General features: G+C 38.2%; 1 protein-coding gene across 1 annotated transcript in view; it reads left to right on the plus strand.

Moving 5' to 3' along the window:
* The window catches only part of TFAP2D (transcription factor AP-2 delta), a 58,783-nt gene extending 46,910 nt beyond the window's left edge, over positions 1-11,873 (plus strand). Inside the window, exon 8 of the mRNA XM_045498508.1 lies at positions 10,501-11,873. Coding sequence (XP_045354464.1) covers positions 10,501-10,720 — 220 coding nt within the window. The 3' untranslated portion in view covers positions 10,721-11,873. The remainder of the gene's footprint in view (positions 1-10,500) is intronic.
* Positions 11,874-14,738: the final 2,865 nt, after the last annotated feature.

A 14,738-nucleotide genomic window follows, 5' to 3' on the forward strand; every position in this document is an offset into this window, starting at 1 on the left:
AGAGCCCAATGCGAGGCTCGAACCCACAAACTGCAAGATCATGACGGGAGCTGAAGTCCAACACTCAACCAACTGAGCCACCCAGGCACCCCCTGAGGCAACTGCAAGTCGCAGACATGGCCCTGTAAAAACAACACATGTGAATTAATGCCTCAGGAGTGCATAGTTGGTAAAGAAGTTGGATACATTTGTATTTCAATAATTTCTATCTTTGTTGAGCTCTGGATTTGGGGAGGGTCTGGGGAGACAACACAGGATTGTGGGAAGCACTCAGGATGGGTTTCAGGGACCTAACTCTGTCTCGTCTTGTTTCCAGCTGATAGTATCGCTTTAGAGGTGACATTTTACCAGTCTGGCCTCTGCATGTTCATCTATAAATGAATACATTTAAGTTGGATGATCCCTAAGGTTCATTCTACACCAATGATCTTTTACCTTATTCTCCATTTCCTGCACCCTGTTAAATCATTATTCTATTCTGTGTTCCCATATGATCTCATTTTTTTCTCTTTATGTTTCAGAAAATTGTTCATTTTAAAAAGTTGACAATTGAATAAAATTCATCTAAGAAAGCACAGAGCCCTAAGCTTAGCATTTCCATTCCCTTATTCTAAATAGAAAATATAAATTGCCTGATAGGGAGAAATATAAGGAGATGGTTAATTTATTCCTAAAAACTCTATTCTTATATGCAAAAATAGGGTGCAGATGTCAAAAATATCTTCACCTTCAAAGAGTTGACTAGAATGTGACTGACTTGGGTCTTTCCTAATGCACATGCAATGATCATATCCTTAGCCTCCTTTGCTAATGAGCTGGATTGAAGTAAAATGGAATCACAAGGACTCAATCCCCTTTGGGACCTGAGTAAGTGGCTGAGAAGAGCAGGAAGAATGAGACCTTATGATGGTAGATGGGCAACACATCACCCAGTCTGGCAGAGATTCAGGGATGTCATAAATACACTTCTCCAAAGTGAGTTTTGTAGAACATTAGCCTCGTGAGATGCTCCTTGAAAGTGTCTCATGGTCAAGTGTTTTATGGTTCAGGAAACCCTGCCTATTATACTCTCCTTGAAGTATGCCAGTTACACATTAGCATATCAAAAGCTCCCAGAACCCTTTATGAATGGAAGAAATGCTTAGCCCCATGTTTCCAAAACGCGATCACAGGAACTCTTTTTTTCTCAGAATAACTATTCACATCCCATGAAACTCAGGTTCTACAGAAGTTCTTGGGGGAAATGCTAAGTTCTTCATTCTCTTTTTCTGGGAAGGATAGCAGACATGGTAGTTAGGTGTTACTTCTTGGCGCTAGGGGCACATACCCAACTCCCTGGTTGCATTTAAATTGAATAGGTACCATTTAAAAAATACTAATGTTTTGGACCTATACCAAAGTAATTAAATCAGGATCTTTGGAGTCGGACCCGCACTTTGGTATCTTTTAAGAAGCTCCCTGGGTGGACTTTGGTAGCTGTATCTGGGGATACCACCAGCTGAAGGAAGCACAGAACACTTGTGAGTGCTGGTAAGGCCTTGCTAATGAGTACATCTCAGTAACTTGTCACCACCAGAGAACTATATACCTTAATTATGCTCCTTAATTAAATTCCATTTTAAAAGCACTTAGGACCATGGGACAATATAATCTATGTAGAAAATAAGCTCAATCAGACAGTTTCTCTCTTCCTCTATATCTGCAGCCAGTTAGGCTACAAAGGGTAGATGCCATCAAGTTTTGGGAGGATAAGCCCCAGCTACTTTCCTCTGGGTGAGGTCTCTGTCCATGGCCTATATTCAGGGTTTGTGCTACCTCAGAGAGATGAAGCGCCTTACCCTCACAGCCCTGAAAAGAAGTAAGGTTTTGCAGAAAAGCCCCACAATCCTTTGCTGGTGTTCTCCAGGGGCTGGTTCCCAGCCATCTGCCTCACGACTGCTCTCAGGAGTAGAAGAAGGCATTTTGGTGACTGTCACCTAAAACTGTAGTGGGGAGTACGGACTAAGCCTCAGGCTACATTTGGACCTAAACCTGCAGTAGCTGAATAATCCGGGAGGGAAAGAGGAGGCTTGTCTTCCCTTTAAACCTTGCTGCCTGCAGCCTCTAGAGGCCAAAAAACAAAAACTGAGGTTGGTGACAGTGGCATTTGTATGCAATTTGGGAAATCAAAGATCTATGATAGCAAACACCTATTGGAACGATGCAACATAACAAAATAATGAGAATAATAATCCAGACTGTTTCAACCTTTACAAAGAGAAGTTTGCTTGTCAAACATTTTCCAGGCAGAAAGTTGGAATTTGACAAAATGAAATTAGCTTTTACTCTAATTACCTGAATGATGATGGGGGTGATTTTCTCTTGATTCTGTCTTCCAGTGTGTAGCATAATAGTATCTATTATATCCATCTTTTTGTGTCCCACAAGAAAGCTAAAAAAATCCATCTATGGTTGCCAGACACACCTGAGTGACCTAGTCTTCAGTGGCAAATACTAATGAGGCTTCCATCTCCTTTTCAATGCATTTTATTTATTTTTTTGTTTTTTACTTTTTTTTCTATTAAGTAGGCTCCACACTCAATGTGGGGTTTGAACTCAAGACCTAGACATCAAGGGTAGCATGCCAGGCCCCCCACCCTTTCAATATATTTTAATTCAGTATTTGCTTATTTTTTAGAAAGAATGTGCTGAATCCTAGGTCCAACTGTTGCCAAGATAGGAAGAATTCAGGGGAAGATTCCATAGGAGTTTGCTTTAGGCTATGTTTTTATTAATTGCTGTTTTGTTTAAATTAGTTTAGACAAATCAATTAAAGTAATGATAGTGTATTTCTGAAGGACAGCTAGAACAATATGGGAAAAGTTTTGTAACATTTCTCTGGCCTACAACAAAGCTAGTGGAATATAAACCATATTTACTTAGATTAAGAAAAGTAAAATAGCTCTTGTTCCTCAGGTAGTTATCTATTGAGAATCCTATGTTAATTTATATTCCAAGTAAGCATTGAAGCTTTGGAGACTTTCAAGATAAACATATAAGGCCTTAGCCAGAAGCAAAAAATGCACTTACCCAGAGATCATAAGGTGTGAAGAGAAGTTTGTGAAATTTCTATTATATGCAAATTTCCTGATAGGTTCTCATCAATAATGTCAGGTGGTTTATAAGTATAAACACTGAGTTAAAGATAGACTGTTCTTAACATCTTATTAGCAAAATCACACAGGGAAAAAGAAGAAAGGATTCTAATTTATTCTCTTTCAAATAGCAATCTCTTCTTTCCCATCTGCTATTTCTTTTTAATTTTTTAAAAATGTTTATTCATTTTTGAGAAAGAGAGAGAGATAGGGAGAGACACAGCATGAACAGGGGAGGGGCAGAGGGGAAGGCACAGAAAGCAAAGCAGGCTCCAGGCTCTGAGCTGTCAGCACAGAGTCCCATGCGGGGCTCGAACTCATGTACCACGAGATCATGACCTGAGCCAAAGTTGGACCCTTAACGGAGTGAGCCACCCAGGGACCCCATCCCATCTGTTATTATTACCTCTTGCATTTCTGTCTCAATTTCTTCATTTTTAACCCTACTAATAGAGAACAGAGTTTGAACTGCTGCAGTACATTTTCCCTTAAAACGTTAAATTCTATCATCAGTAGAGCTTATTCAGGTCAAGCCCATTGGTCAAGAAGAGATTAGGATGACACCCTATAAAAAGACAAAAAACAGTATAAGTCCACAGGTACACATGCACACACAGACATACTCCCTCCTTAGAAAGGGTGGTTCTAACCCTGTGCTCTCCTTCCGATTGCTGAAATGGGAACATACCCTAACGCTCAGGGGGAAAGTCCAAAGTAGAACATTACCTTTTGGATCCAGCATAGTTACTATCTTCCTGAGCTGAGCCAATTTGAAAAGATGGTTTATATTGCAGAAAGATGCTCTTGAGAATGTTAATTGGGGGGACCTAGCAGAATAGGAGTTTTTAAAACCATGAATAAAATTAAGAAAATGACTATTAAATAGAAGTTACATTTTCTCTAACATCAGGTGCCATAAATGATAGCAGTCTGGATTTTCTCAGCAGGTAATTGTATTGCTCACAGTCAGTTGTCAGACCCTTCCTGCTCCTCAGTGTGAAATTAGTAATAGGAAAATGAAGTCAATGAGCTGGAATCTATCTAGTTAGACAGACAGAGAGAGGGAATAGATGAAGGTAAATATAGCTTGTAAGCCTGACTAGCTGTGATCTAAACCTCAAATTCTGACCTTTGCTTTTTTAGTTTAGACTTACTGATTTGGGGAGCCTTTCTCTGAGAATTGCTCTTGGTGCAGATCTCTCTGTCAGTATACTGCAAGTGGATATGTTTCCCTTAATCTCACCTACATTTCACACCATTGATTTTGGCCCACCACCTATACTTTTTACCACATTAAGGTATTTTAAAATTTTGGTTCCATTATCCAACATAGGAATTTTCCTCTCTATTTTAATGCCAGCACTTAAATCCATGATGCCTTCAACCACATTGTCAATTAACATGGCAAGCAGAGTGTGATGAATGGGAGAGTCTTGCAGAACTCCACTGGGAACACCCTTCAAGGTTGACAAATGCCCTCCGTCTGCACTTTGGGCATCATTATCCAACCAGCTGTGAGTCTATCTAAGTTGCCCTCATCTAGCTCACTTGCCCCCTCTCCTTATTTGGGGAGATTTTGTCAGATGCTTTGCTAAAATTCTATAGTAAAGTACATCGTTAGTCCTTTAATGACACTTTTATTTAAAAAAAAAATACAGTTACTGGGGCATCTGGCTGGCTCAGCCAATGGAGCATGCAACTCTTAATCTCAGGGTTGTAAGTTCAAGCCCCACAGTGTGTGTAGAGATTACTCAAAAATTTTTAAAAATCTTAAAAAAAATACAGTTACTTTATTGGGCTCGCCACTGAACCCATGCAGCACTTCTGTGGTCACTTCCCTTTTTAAAATATTAATACTTCAGAATTCTAAGAACCCATCATATGAACAAAGTGTGATAAACCCATTTAGTGGACTACTTAATCAACAATAAAAAAAATAATCTATTGATAAACACAGCATGGAAGAATCTCAGAATTATTATGCGAAGTGAAAAGAGCTAGTTATAATCATCTATAGACTTTATTATTTGGTTTATATGACAGTTGGGGAAAAAGGAAAAACTGTAGGGATAGAAATTAAAGCACTGATTCCCAGGAGCTGGAGGGGAAGAGGGGAATATTGACTGAAAAGGAACATGAGAAAACATTTTGGGTAACTGTAGTGATTACACAACTGTATGAGTTCATCAAAATTCAACAGACCGTATACCCGAAAAGGATAAATATTCCCCTACGTAAATTTAACCTCAATGTACCTGATTTTAAAAATGTCCCATTACAAGAACCTTGTTAAAGGATGAGTTAAATGTAATTAAATATGCTAGAGTTTCTGAACTCTCTTTTTCCCTTCTTTGATTACTTAAAAAAATTTTTTTTAAGTTTATTTATTTTGAGAGAGAGAGAGAGAGAGAGAACAAGTCGGGGAGGGGCAGAGAGAAGGATAGACAGAATCCCAAGCAGGCTCCACACCATCAGTGCCACGGCCAATGCAGGGCCCAAACTCAGGAACGTGAGATCGTGACCTGAGCCGAGATCAAGAGTCATAGGCTAACTGACTGCGCCACCAAGGCACCCCATCCCTTGCTCTGATTATTAAGGCAGGTTACTCTGTTCTATTTCATGCTTCCTCTCCAATCTTCCAGGAATTTTCAAAGATTACCTAACAACTCCAGTGTCTCAAAAACACATGCGTGTTTTCTTTATCCTGAAATAGTTTCCTATACTTAAAAAAAAGAAAATCTCAACTCCATTCCTTATACCATTGCCAGTTTTAAAGATTAAACTCTCTGAAAAGAAAGCAAAGTATCTTACTTACCATTTAATCTTTCATATGCTAACAGCACTGTGTTCCCTCCAAACCTTGGGCCCTTTTCTGCAGTGTTCCTCTTCCTCAGTCTTGGAACAAAAATTTAAACTACATCCTACTACTCTGGGCTTCAGAGACTCCCAAATGAAATCAGGGAACTTTAGCCTTCTGTTAAGTCAATCATTCTGGACACTGAGGTACCCAGCCCCTTCTCTTCCCAGGGGCTGCTGCCTCAGGAGGTCACCAGAAGCCACTGTGCTGACAGTGGGCAATGTCAGGAAGAATACGGGTTGATGATAGTGTCGCATCTCAGCCCTGTTTGTTTTCATTGTTGCTGTTCGTTTGTGGTTTATTTTTATCTTGACAACTCTTCATTTTTTTTTTTTAAGATTAGACTATAACTTTTGATTACCGATTTATAGTAAGAGCTCAAACCGCAAAGTTTTAGAGATACAGATAACATCTTATTTGCCAGTACATTAAGATCTAGCGTACTTTGGGGCACCTGCGTGGCTCATCTGGTTAAGCATCCAACTCTGGATTTCAGCTCAGGTCATGATCTCACAGTCTTGGGATTGAGTCCCACATCCGGCTCAGTGCAGAGACTGAGTGGGATTCTATCTCCTTCTCTCTCTGTCCCTCCCCTGCTTGTGCACGCTCTCTCTCTCTCTCTCTCTCTCTCTCTCTCCCTCTCTCTCTCTCTCTCAAAATAAATAAGCTTAAAAAAAAAGAAAGATCTGGTGTACTTTGATTATCACTTGGGCTCTGAGGTCACCCATATAGCTCTCAGTCCTCCTCCTTACTTTGGTGACTGAGATCTTACCCTCATCTGTCTGTTGTCGTCCCATGGTCTTGCCAGGCTCTAGTGTTAGAATTTTGGAGGGTATGTTACTCCTTTCTCCTCAAAATTCTTTTTAAGTCCTCTCATAACTTTGGCAAGTGTCTACTCTTGGGCAGGAGCACACCTTCTATTTCTTAATCATGGGACCAGGAAACTGGCACATGTTTTTCAACATCATCCAAGGAGCTTTGATGGGTGGGTGGGCTTTGGATCAGCTGAGGAGAAGAAGGAGGGCAAACAAAGGTGCCCAAGTAGGAATGGCCATCACAGGTTTGGGGATAGAAAAGCTTAGAGCCTGAGATAAGCCGTTCAAAATAAAGAACTAGAATACATGATCACAAAGGGTGGAGGAAGGAGGCCTGAGAAATGCAAATATGATATGAAATCTGATGCGGTGTTTGTATCGTCTGCCACCTTCAGCAAAAATGTTGAAAATGTGGCATGAAGATGACACATTGAGCACAGTGCTAGTTGTCTCTTTCACTTGTCTGGTTCAGGAGGAGAAACTTTTCGATGAATTTGAATTAGAACTTTTACATTTTGACTATCTACTTCAAACCGTCATGGCAACTGTTTAACTCAGGTAGTAATATTTGTTTGTGAAATGCTCTCTGAGATTAATCTGATGAAAATACATGCAAATGCCAAGTATAATTTTAATATTAAGCCTGTGGCTGAAAATGTTATTTTCCAAAGGCAAAAATTGATCTCTGTTGTAAAAGATTTTGGAGATTTGACTAACAGATCACCTTAGTTTGTTTTCTGTCTAGGACTGAAAGTCAGCCTTATCCTTTCTGTTTTTACTTTTATTTTTCTGTGATTCTACATTATTCCTCTTCTCTTTTTTTGTATGCCACTATGAATGAAATATAAACCTATTTTTTCCGGAGTGGTTGGTGCTAACAGAATAGCATGATGTTTCCAGAAATTTCTTTTAATCATCCTGTGATTTCACACTTTTTTTGTGTGCTATTCTAATACAACATTACATTACTTGAAATATTTGGATTTATAAACCTCACTGAAAACTGCTAGAACAGAAGCCATCTTTTGTACTTATTATCATCTATGCAGTCTGCCCTGTGTGTTTTTTAATGTGCAGGTAATGTTAAATGAAGGAATGAACACAATTTACATAACATATTTTTCCATGTTGAAAGATAACATTATAAACAGTTATTTTTCTTTAAGTTTTATTTATTTATTTTTATTAAAGTCTAACATACCATGTTATATTAGTTCTGGGTATACAACACAAGAAATACTTTTTCTGGGGCGCCTGGGTGGCGCAGTCGGTTAAGCGTCCGACTTCAGCCAGGTCACGATCTCGCGGTCCGTGAGTTCGAGCCCCGCGTCAGGCTCTGGGCTGATGGCTCAGAGCCTGGAGCCTGTTTCCGATTCTGTGTCTCCCTCTCTCTCTGCCCCTCCCCCGTTCATGCTCTGTCTCTCTCTGTCCCAAAAATAAATAAACGTTGAAAAAAAAAAATTAAAAAAAAAAAAAAAAAAAAAAAAAAGAAATACTTTTTCTCATGTTGAAGATTCTACAATCAATTTTAGGCTCTTCTATTGAGCTCCAATTTCCATAACCTTCTGTCCATATCCTGGGTTTAAAGGAGAGCATCCTAAGCTTTAGTACCTGTGGACTGAGGCTTAGGGTTGGAAAGAAACTTGCAGATGTTTTAGTAAGACTGTTACCATCTTACAAAGCTAAAAAACTTCCTCCATATCACAAAGTGCTTAAAGTCAGAGCCCGAGTGAAGACTTGGCACATTTGGGTCTCAGTGCAGGACAAAGGTGACAACGCATCCTGCTAATGATCAGTTGCATATTATAGAAGCAAGAAAGGCCATCTGCCAAGAAAGGAGACCAGCTTAAAAACTGTTCATCATGGTGACAACTCTTCTCCACATTTATATAGGCCTGTCCACTTTGTTCTTGAGTTTTAAAAACCTTGATCTTAGACAGAACAAGTGAGTAAGAAGACTGATCATCTTCCAGGACTACAAGTCTGATAAGATCTATCAGACTCGCTGATAGATCTTAAAGCATATGGATTCCTTTCCAGTTTTCTCATTGAGATATGGAGCTGAAGTCAGTTTTCCCACTCAGCAATGATATGCAGTTTTCCCACTATAGCAAAGATATGCAGATGTTTGAACTCAAAGTTTGAGAAACTAAGCTAAAACTGCCAATAGAATGTGATTCCCCCCCCCCCAAAAAAAAAAAAAAACCCAAAAAACAAAAAACGACGACAAAAACAAAAACAAACAAACAAACAAAAGAGTAACACATACCCACATCCTGGGAAGAACATAAGCACAGAGGCAGTACAGAATGTTAGATTTGTCAGGCAAATTACCTAACTTCTCTGGGCATTACTTCATCTGTAAAATGGAAATAATAATACCTCATTTTTAGTGTTGTTTCCGGAATTATATACAGTGATACAGAATGAAGCACATAGAACATGGCCTGGCATAGATTCAGAACTCAAATATTGGCTATTAACTTTAATATTTAACCCAGTGAAACTAAATTCTGCATACTCTTCCATTGATAAAGAGGGCAGTTACAACCAAGAGAACATGGCACTATAGAGGAAAATAAAATTCATCCAGTGGTACAAAGAGCTCTAAACAGGAATAAAGCATGAGAAGAGAGGCAGTTTGTAATCAGAGCCAATCATTTAGACATTAATGGATATCTTCACTCAGTTATTTTTGTGGATGCAGCCATGATTAATTCTTCTACTGCTCCAATCAATTCCATTTATTGTCCAGACTCCCTGATAGACCTTAAAGCATATGGATTCCTTTCTAGCTATCTCATTGAGAAATGGAGCTGAAGTCAGTTTTCCCACTCAGCAATGCAAGATATTATAGCAAAGATATGCAGATGTTTGAACTATGATGATATCTTATATTTCAAATTTTGGTGTGCATAGTTGTCTAAGCACTGACTATTCTTATCTTCTAAATAAATGAAGTCTTAAGACTTTTTCCTTTTTAAAAAAAATTTTTTAATGTTCATTTATTTTTGAGACAGAGAGAGACAGAGCATGAATGGGGGAGGGTCAGAGAGAGAGGGAGACACAGAATCTGAAGCAGGCTCCAGGCTCTGAGCTGTCAGCACAGAGCCCGACGGGGGCTCGAACTCACGGACCGTGAGATCATGACCTGAGCCAAAGTCGGACACTTAACCGGCTGAGCCACCCAGGCGCCCCAACTTTTTCCTTTTTTTAAAAAAATCTTTATGTATTTACTTTTGAGAGAGAGAGAGAGAGAGAGTGGGAAAGGAGCAGAGAGAGAATCCCAAGCAGGCTTCATGCTGTCAGCGTGGAGCCAGTTGTGGGCCTAAAGTCACAAATTGTGAGACCATGACCTGAGATGAAATCAAGAATCAGATGCTTAGCTGACTGAGCCACCCAAGCACTCATTTCTTAATGAGATAGAGAATCAGGGCTAAATCATGTATTAAACACCTAGACTTGGTAATCATTAATGTATATCAAGTCTATCAATGACAAATCTTCTAGATGCATCCTGAATTTCTTATGGTCAAAAGCAATACATTGACTTGTGTTCTGCCTTTCGTTATGGTTGACACTATTTAGGACCACAATAAATGCCTATTTAATTGAACGTTCTGAGTTAAGTGGTTGTTCTGTATCATACTGTAAGTTGTTCATTTCTTTTTTTCCTACCACTTCTCATTTCCAGTTTGATCACTCATGGCTTTGGGACTCCAGCAATATGTGCAGCCCTAAGCACTTTCCAAACAGTCCTCAGTGAAATGCTGAACTACTTGGAAAAACACACTACCCACAAAAATGGCGGAGCGGCGGATTCTGGCCAAGGACATGCCAACTCGGAGAAAGCCCCCCTGCGGAAAACTTCAGAGGCTGCCGTGAAAGAGGGCAAAACAGAAAAGACAGACTAGCTACATCAAACAGAATCTATTTCTAGAGAGTCTTGCTGCTGATATTTTTTCTAATATATATATCATTGAGGGTGATTAATCTTCAGTGGACCAAATCTCTACCCTCCCCCAACCCTCCATAAAAAAAAATAAAAATGGAAATGAAAAATGAAACAAAAAGGACAACCCCCCCCCCAGAAAAAAGAAAAAAAAAGGAAAACAGCAGTGTAACCGTGTGATGAAATTGTCACTTTTTAATTTTATGTTATGATAAACTTTTTGTGCACGTAATTTATTGTTCCGGATTATATACATCACAGTTTTTAAGCACTTCTGGACTCTGGAGAGGCAGCACATGCTTTTTCACATCTAACGGATGCACTTTCTTATCCAACTATGTAGTTAGGGATTAGAAAGCACGACCAACTGGAATCCATCACCAGTGCTTACAGCTCCAGTCTTTCTTCACTTAATTCCCTGGTAACAGAAGAGTGCCTCTTTCCATTAAATAGACCAGTCTGGCAATCAATCCATCAATAAATGCTTTGGGAACTGAAAAGGGCAGTCATGAATCTTTGTCCTGTGAATTGACAGAAATTCTAAAATTTTGGTCACCCCACTTATATTTTGGTTAAGCCCACTTAACTACCAGTGCCTTGGTGGTATTTCAAAATTCCAGAAAACTCTGCCCTCTTTATGTATGACCATTCCCACCCCACCCTAAGATCTACCCCCACTCCATAACTAAGAAGACACAGCATAATATTGAAGAGATAAGAGATGAACTCTTCCATTCATTTTCTTTGCATCCCCAGCCTAAGAGTTCAAGGAAGTAGACTGCGCTTAGTGGCTCTTGGCAGGATGGCTAAAGGAAAGGGTAGCTTTGCTGCTTTTGGGCTCCTGAAGGAGAAGCAGTGGTATTGTGTTGCCTGGAAAAGCATGGAAATAAGAACAGTGATGTTTCCAGGAATCCTTGCCCCTCAGAGAGAGGAGAGGAGCCCAAGGGACTAGTGGAGGCTCCTTGAAGTGCTGGTGGTCAATGATTGTATGGTTAAAATATGAACCGTTTTTTTCTACCTTTGTGCTTCTTCTACATGCCTGATGGCTGTGTTCTAAACCTTTAGAGGCACAGAAGCATTCGGGTCTGTGTTCAATAAAGAAAACAAAACCAGAATGATCAGAGAAGACTTTTGCTTTTAAGATGCCTCCTTTTTTTATAGCTTGTTCTGTACCTTCATTGTCCTTTAGTTAAGACACTGAAAACGAGGTTCCTGGCTGCAAAGGGCAGGGGCTAATTGAATGAAAGTTTGGTCCATTTAAACCTGAACGTGTCAAGAAACCTGATTCGTACCACAGTGTACTGACCTTTCTATTGTTAACAATTGTCAAACTTCTAGGCAAATAAAGATGTAGGTCATCGTCTATGAAAAAAATTATTTTAATAATATATGGACTCCTGATACTAAGGTTAGCATGAAAATATTGTCCTCTTCTTAACACATTTCAATTACTTTCAAAAAGTCTCTGTTTTATTATAATCCCATGGGGAATATTACTATTATTTTTAATTGAGAAGAAATTGCTCAAGATTTTTCATGTAGAGCACACAAGATATTTTTACCTAATAATAATTCTTAAAGTTATTTGACCTTTATCTTCAATCTTGTACAGAAAAGAAGAACAATAATCAATGAAAATCTAAATTTTCTAGACTAAATTCAATTAACAGAAGACACTACTAAGGCATTCTATAATAAAGGGGTTTTATAGTTATACTGTAGAAGAGCTTAAAATAAATGTAACAGTAATGAGTTGTGATTTCATGTGTTTACCTAGTTCCATGTTTTAAATTTTGCCATTACTCATGGATTAAAAGTTTTTTGAAATAAAATAGAATAAAGCAGGAATTCTGCTGCAGTTCCAAATTTCATCACAAAATAAATTATTCCATTTTACATGAAATTTCCCATATTGTAAAATATACACATGAAACAGAAATGAATATTTCAGTTTAATAAGTAGTAGGAAGGCTATATACAGATAATGTGGGCTATTAACATTTCGTTAATGAAATTTCCACATTAATACTCTTTTATTCCTTTTATTATTAACAGTTACATATGTATTTAATATGGCATTTTGATATGCATATCTGCTAGATACTTAATGTAGTTATAGACCATGTCAAATGTTCACCAATAATCAGATGAAAAATTAGATCTGGCTTACAGTTCCACCTTCTCCACCCATAGTTGTGACTAGCTGGGGTTCTTAACACTTCAATGGGGTGGTATTATTAGCCTTGGAAACAAAAGTATAACTATAAAAAACTACAGTGCATATTATTTACCAGGATTCTGGGTGTCTTAAGAGCCTTAAATGGACAGCACCCATTGTTTAACTTAACCAGCCATTAGGCCATAAATGAATTGATGGACTGGTCATGTTTAGAGTCATTTATTATCATATTCTAATAGACATTGTTAACATACCAACTTTTGCCTTGTATATAATAGGTACTCAACACTTTTTAAATAAATGAGTAAATGAATGTGTGTGTGTTCTTTGTCCAAAATGGGCCAAAGGACCTATTACTTTTGATTTATATTTTATTTTCCCTCAATACTCAGTGCTTCAATCTGGCTTGCTTCTTCCATGGTAATTTATAAATAACTCTTTTTATTTGAATAAGATCACATTTCCACTGTATCACATTAGTTTCAAGTAGATATATTTAATATAGAACAATAAAGAAAACTAGGTAGGTATCAGAATTTTCACAAAAGTGAAATTATAATCGGTATCATAGTTTATAGTGAAGGTAGCTCACAAAAATCTATTTGATTTTCAGTGTTATACTAAGTAATAAAGCAATGAAAATTTTTTTTCAGATTATTGCCCAGAAAAATTGTCCAAATCTCTCATACTTACTCATAATTAATAATAAATGTAAAATTTTTATATTTAAACTTTTGAAAGATGAAGACAAATTCCTATGAAAAGAAATGTCTAAGGCTGTTTCAATAACCAATTTAAATGCCACCTCTATGGCTATCTCATTAGACTTAAGTTTGGTGGTTCTAGAAAAATAAATGAAACTCTGAATTACTCTATTTTTCTCCTCTGGAAAGATCAGCACTGGAAGGTTCCTAGCCCATTCTCCTGCTCTCTTCTTTTCAGATGCTTTGAAAATAGGAATAATTTTTTCTGGCTTTGCAGTTCCCTTTTCCTTTTCCTTCTTGGAGGGTATATTCTCTTCAATGTCTAGGACAGAGTATGACCCTTTAGCACACCCAGGAACCCCCTGACCCTACTGTGACAGTGCTAAGAATTTGACTTTCTGTCACCTGCTGCTTTCAAGATAAATGTGTCAATAAATAACCTTGTTAATGATAAGTAAAATAGTATAATCCCATTTTCCTGTATTTTCTTCCTTCTATGCCTCATTGAAAGCATTTTAGAGCAATGTAATTTTTAAAATGCATCAGAATCCTTTACACAAGGAGCGTGCTGTGTCCTTATAAAATCCAAGTCAATATGTGACAGGTAGCATGGTGCAGTGACTAAGAGTATAGACTCTAAAGCCAAATTACCTGGTTCAAATCATGGCTTTTTCCACTTGCTACTGAACCTCCCTGTGCCTCCATTTCCCCGTTTGTAAAACGAGGCTACTAATAGGTACCTACTCTCATAATTACTGTCAGAACTAAAGAATTAATGTTATCTAATCTGTTAAGAGCAAATAGGGGCATAGTTAGTGCTGTGTGAGTGTTAGCTAGTGTCTTTAGTACTTAGCTTGGACAAGCAATTTTTAAAATCTAGATATCAGTCTCTCTTCAGTTTATTGGACCCTTTCTATATGCCAGGCTGTGTCCTAGAGGCTGAAAACACAGAGTAGAATAGAACATTTGTTTTCAAGTTTCTCACAGTCTCCTGTGAAGACTCTAGCCATTAGAACATGGTATCATAGTGAAAATGTGCACAAGTTGCCCCAACACAAACCAGAGTAACTTCCAGGGAACTGGAGAGGAGAGCATAG

This window comes from Leopardus geoffroyi, chromosome B2 (genome assembly GCF_018350155.1).
Source record: "Leopardus geoffroyi isolate Oge1 chromosome B2, O.geoffroyi_Oge1_pat1.0, whole genome shotgun sequence".
Taxonomy (NCBI): Eukaryota; Metazoa; Chordata; class Mammalia; order Carnivora; family Felidae; genus Leopardus; species Leopardus geoffroyi.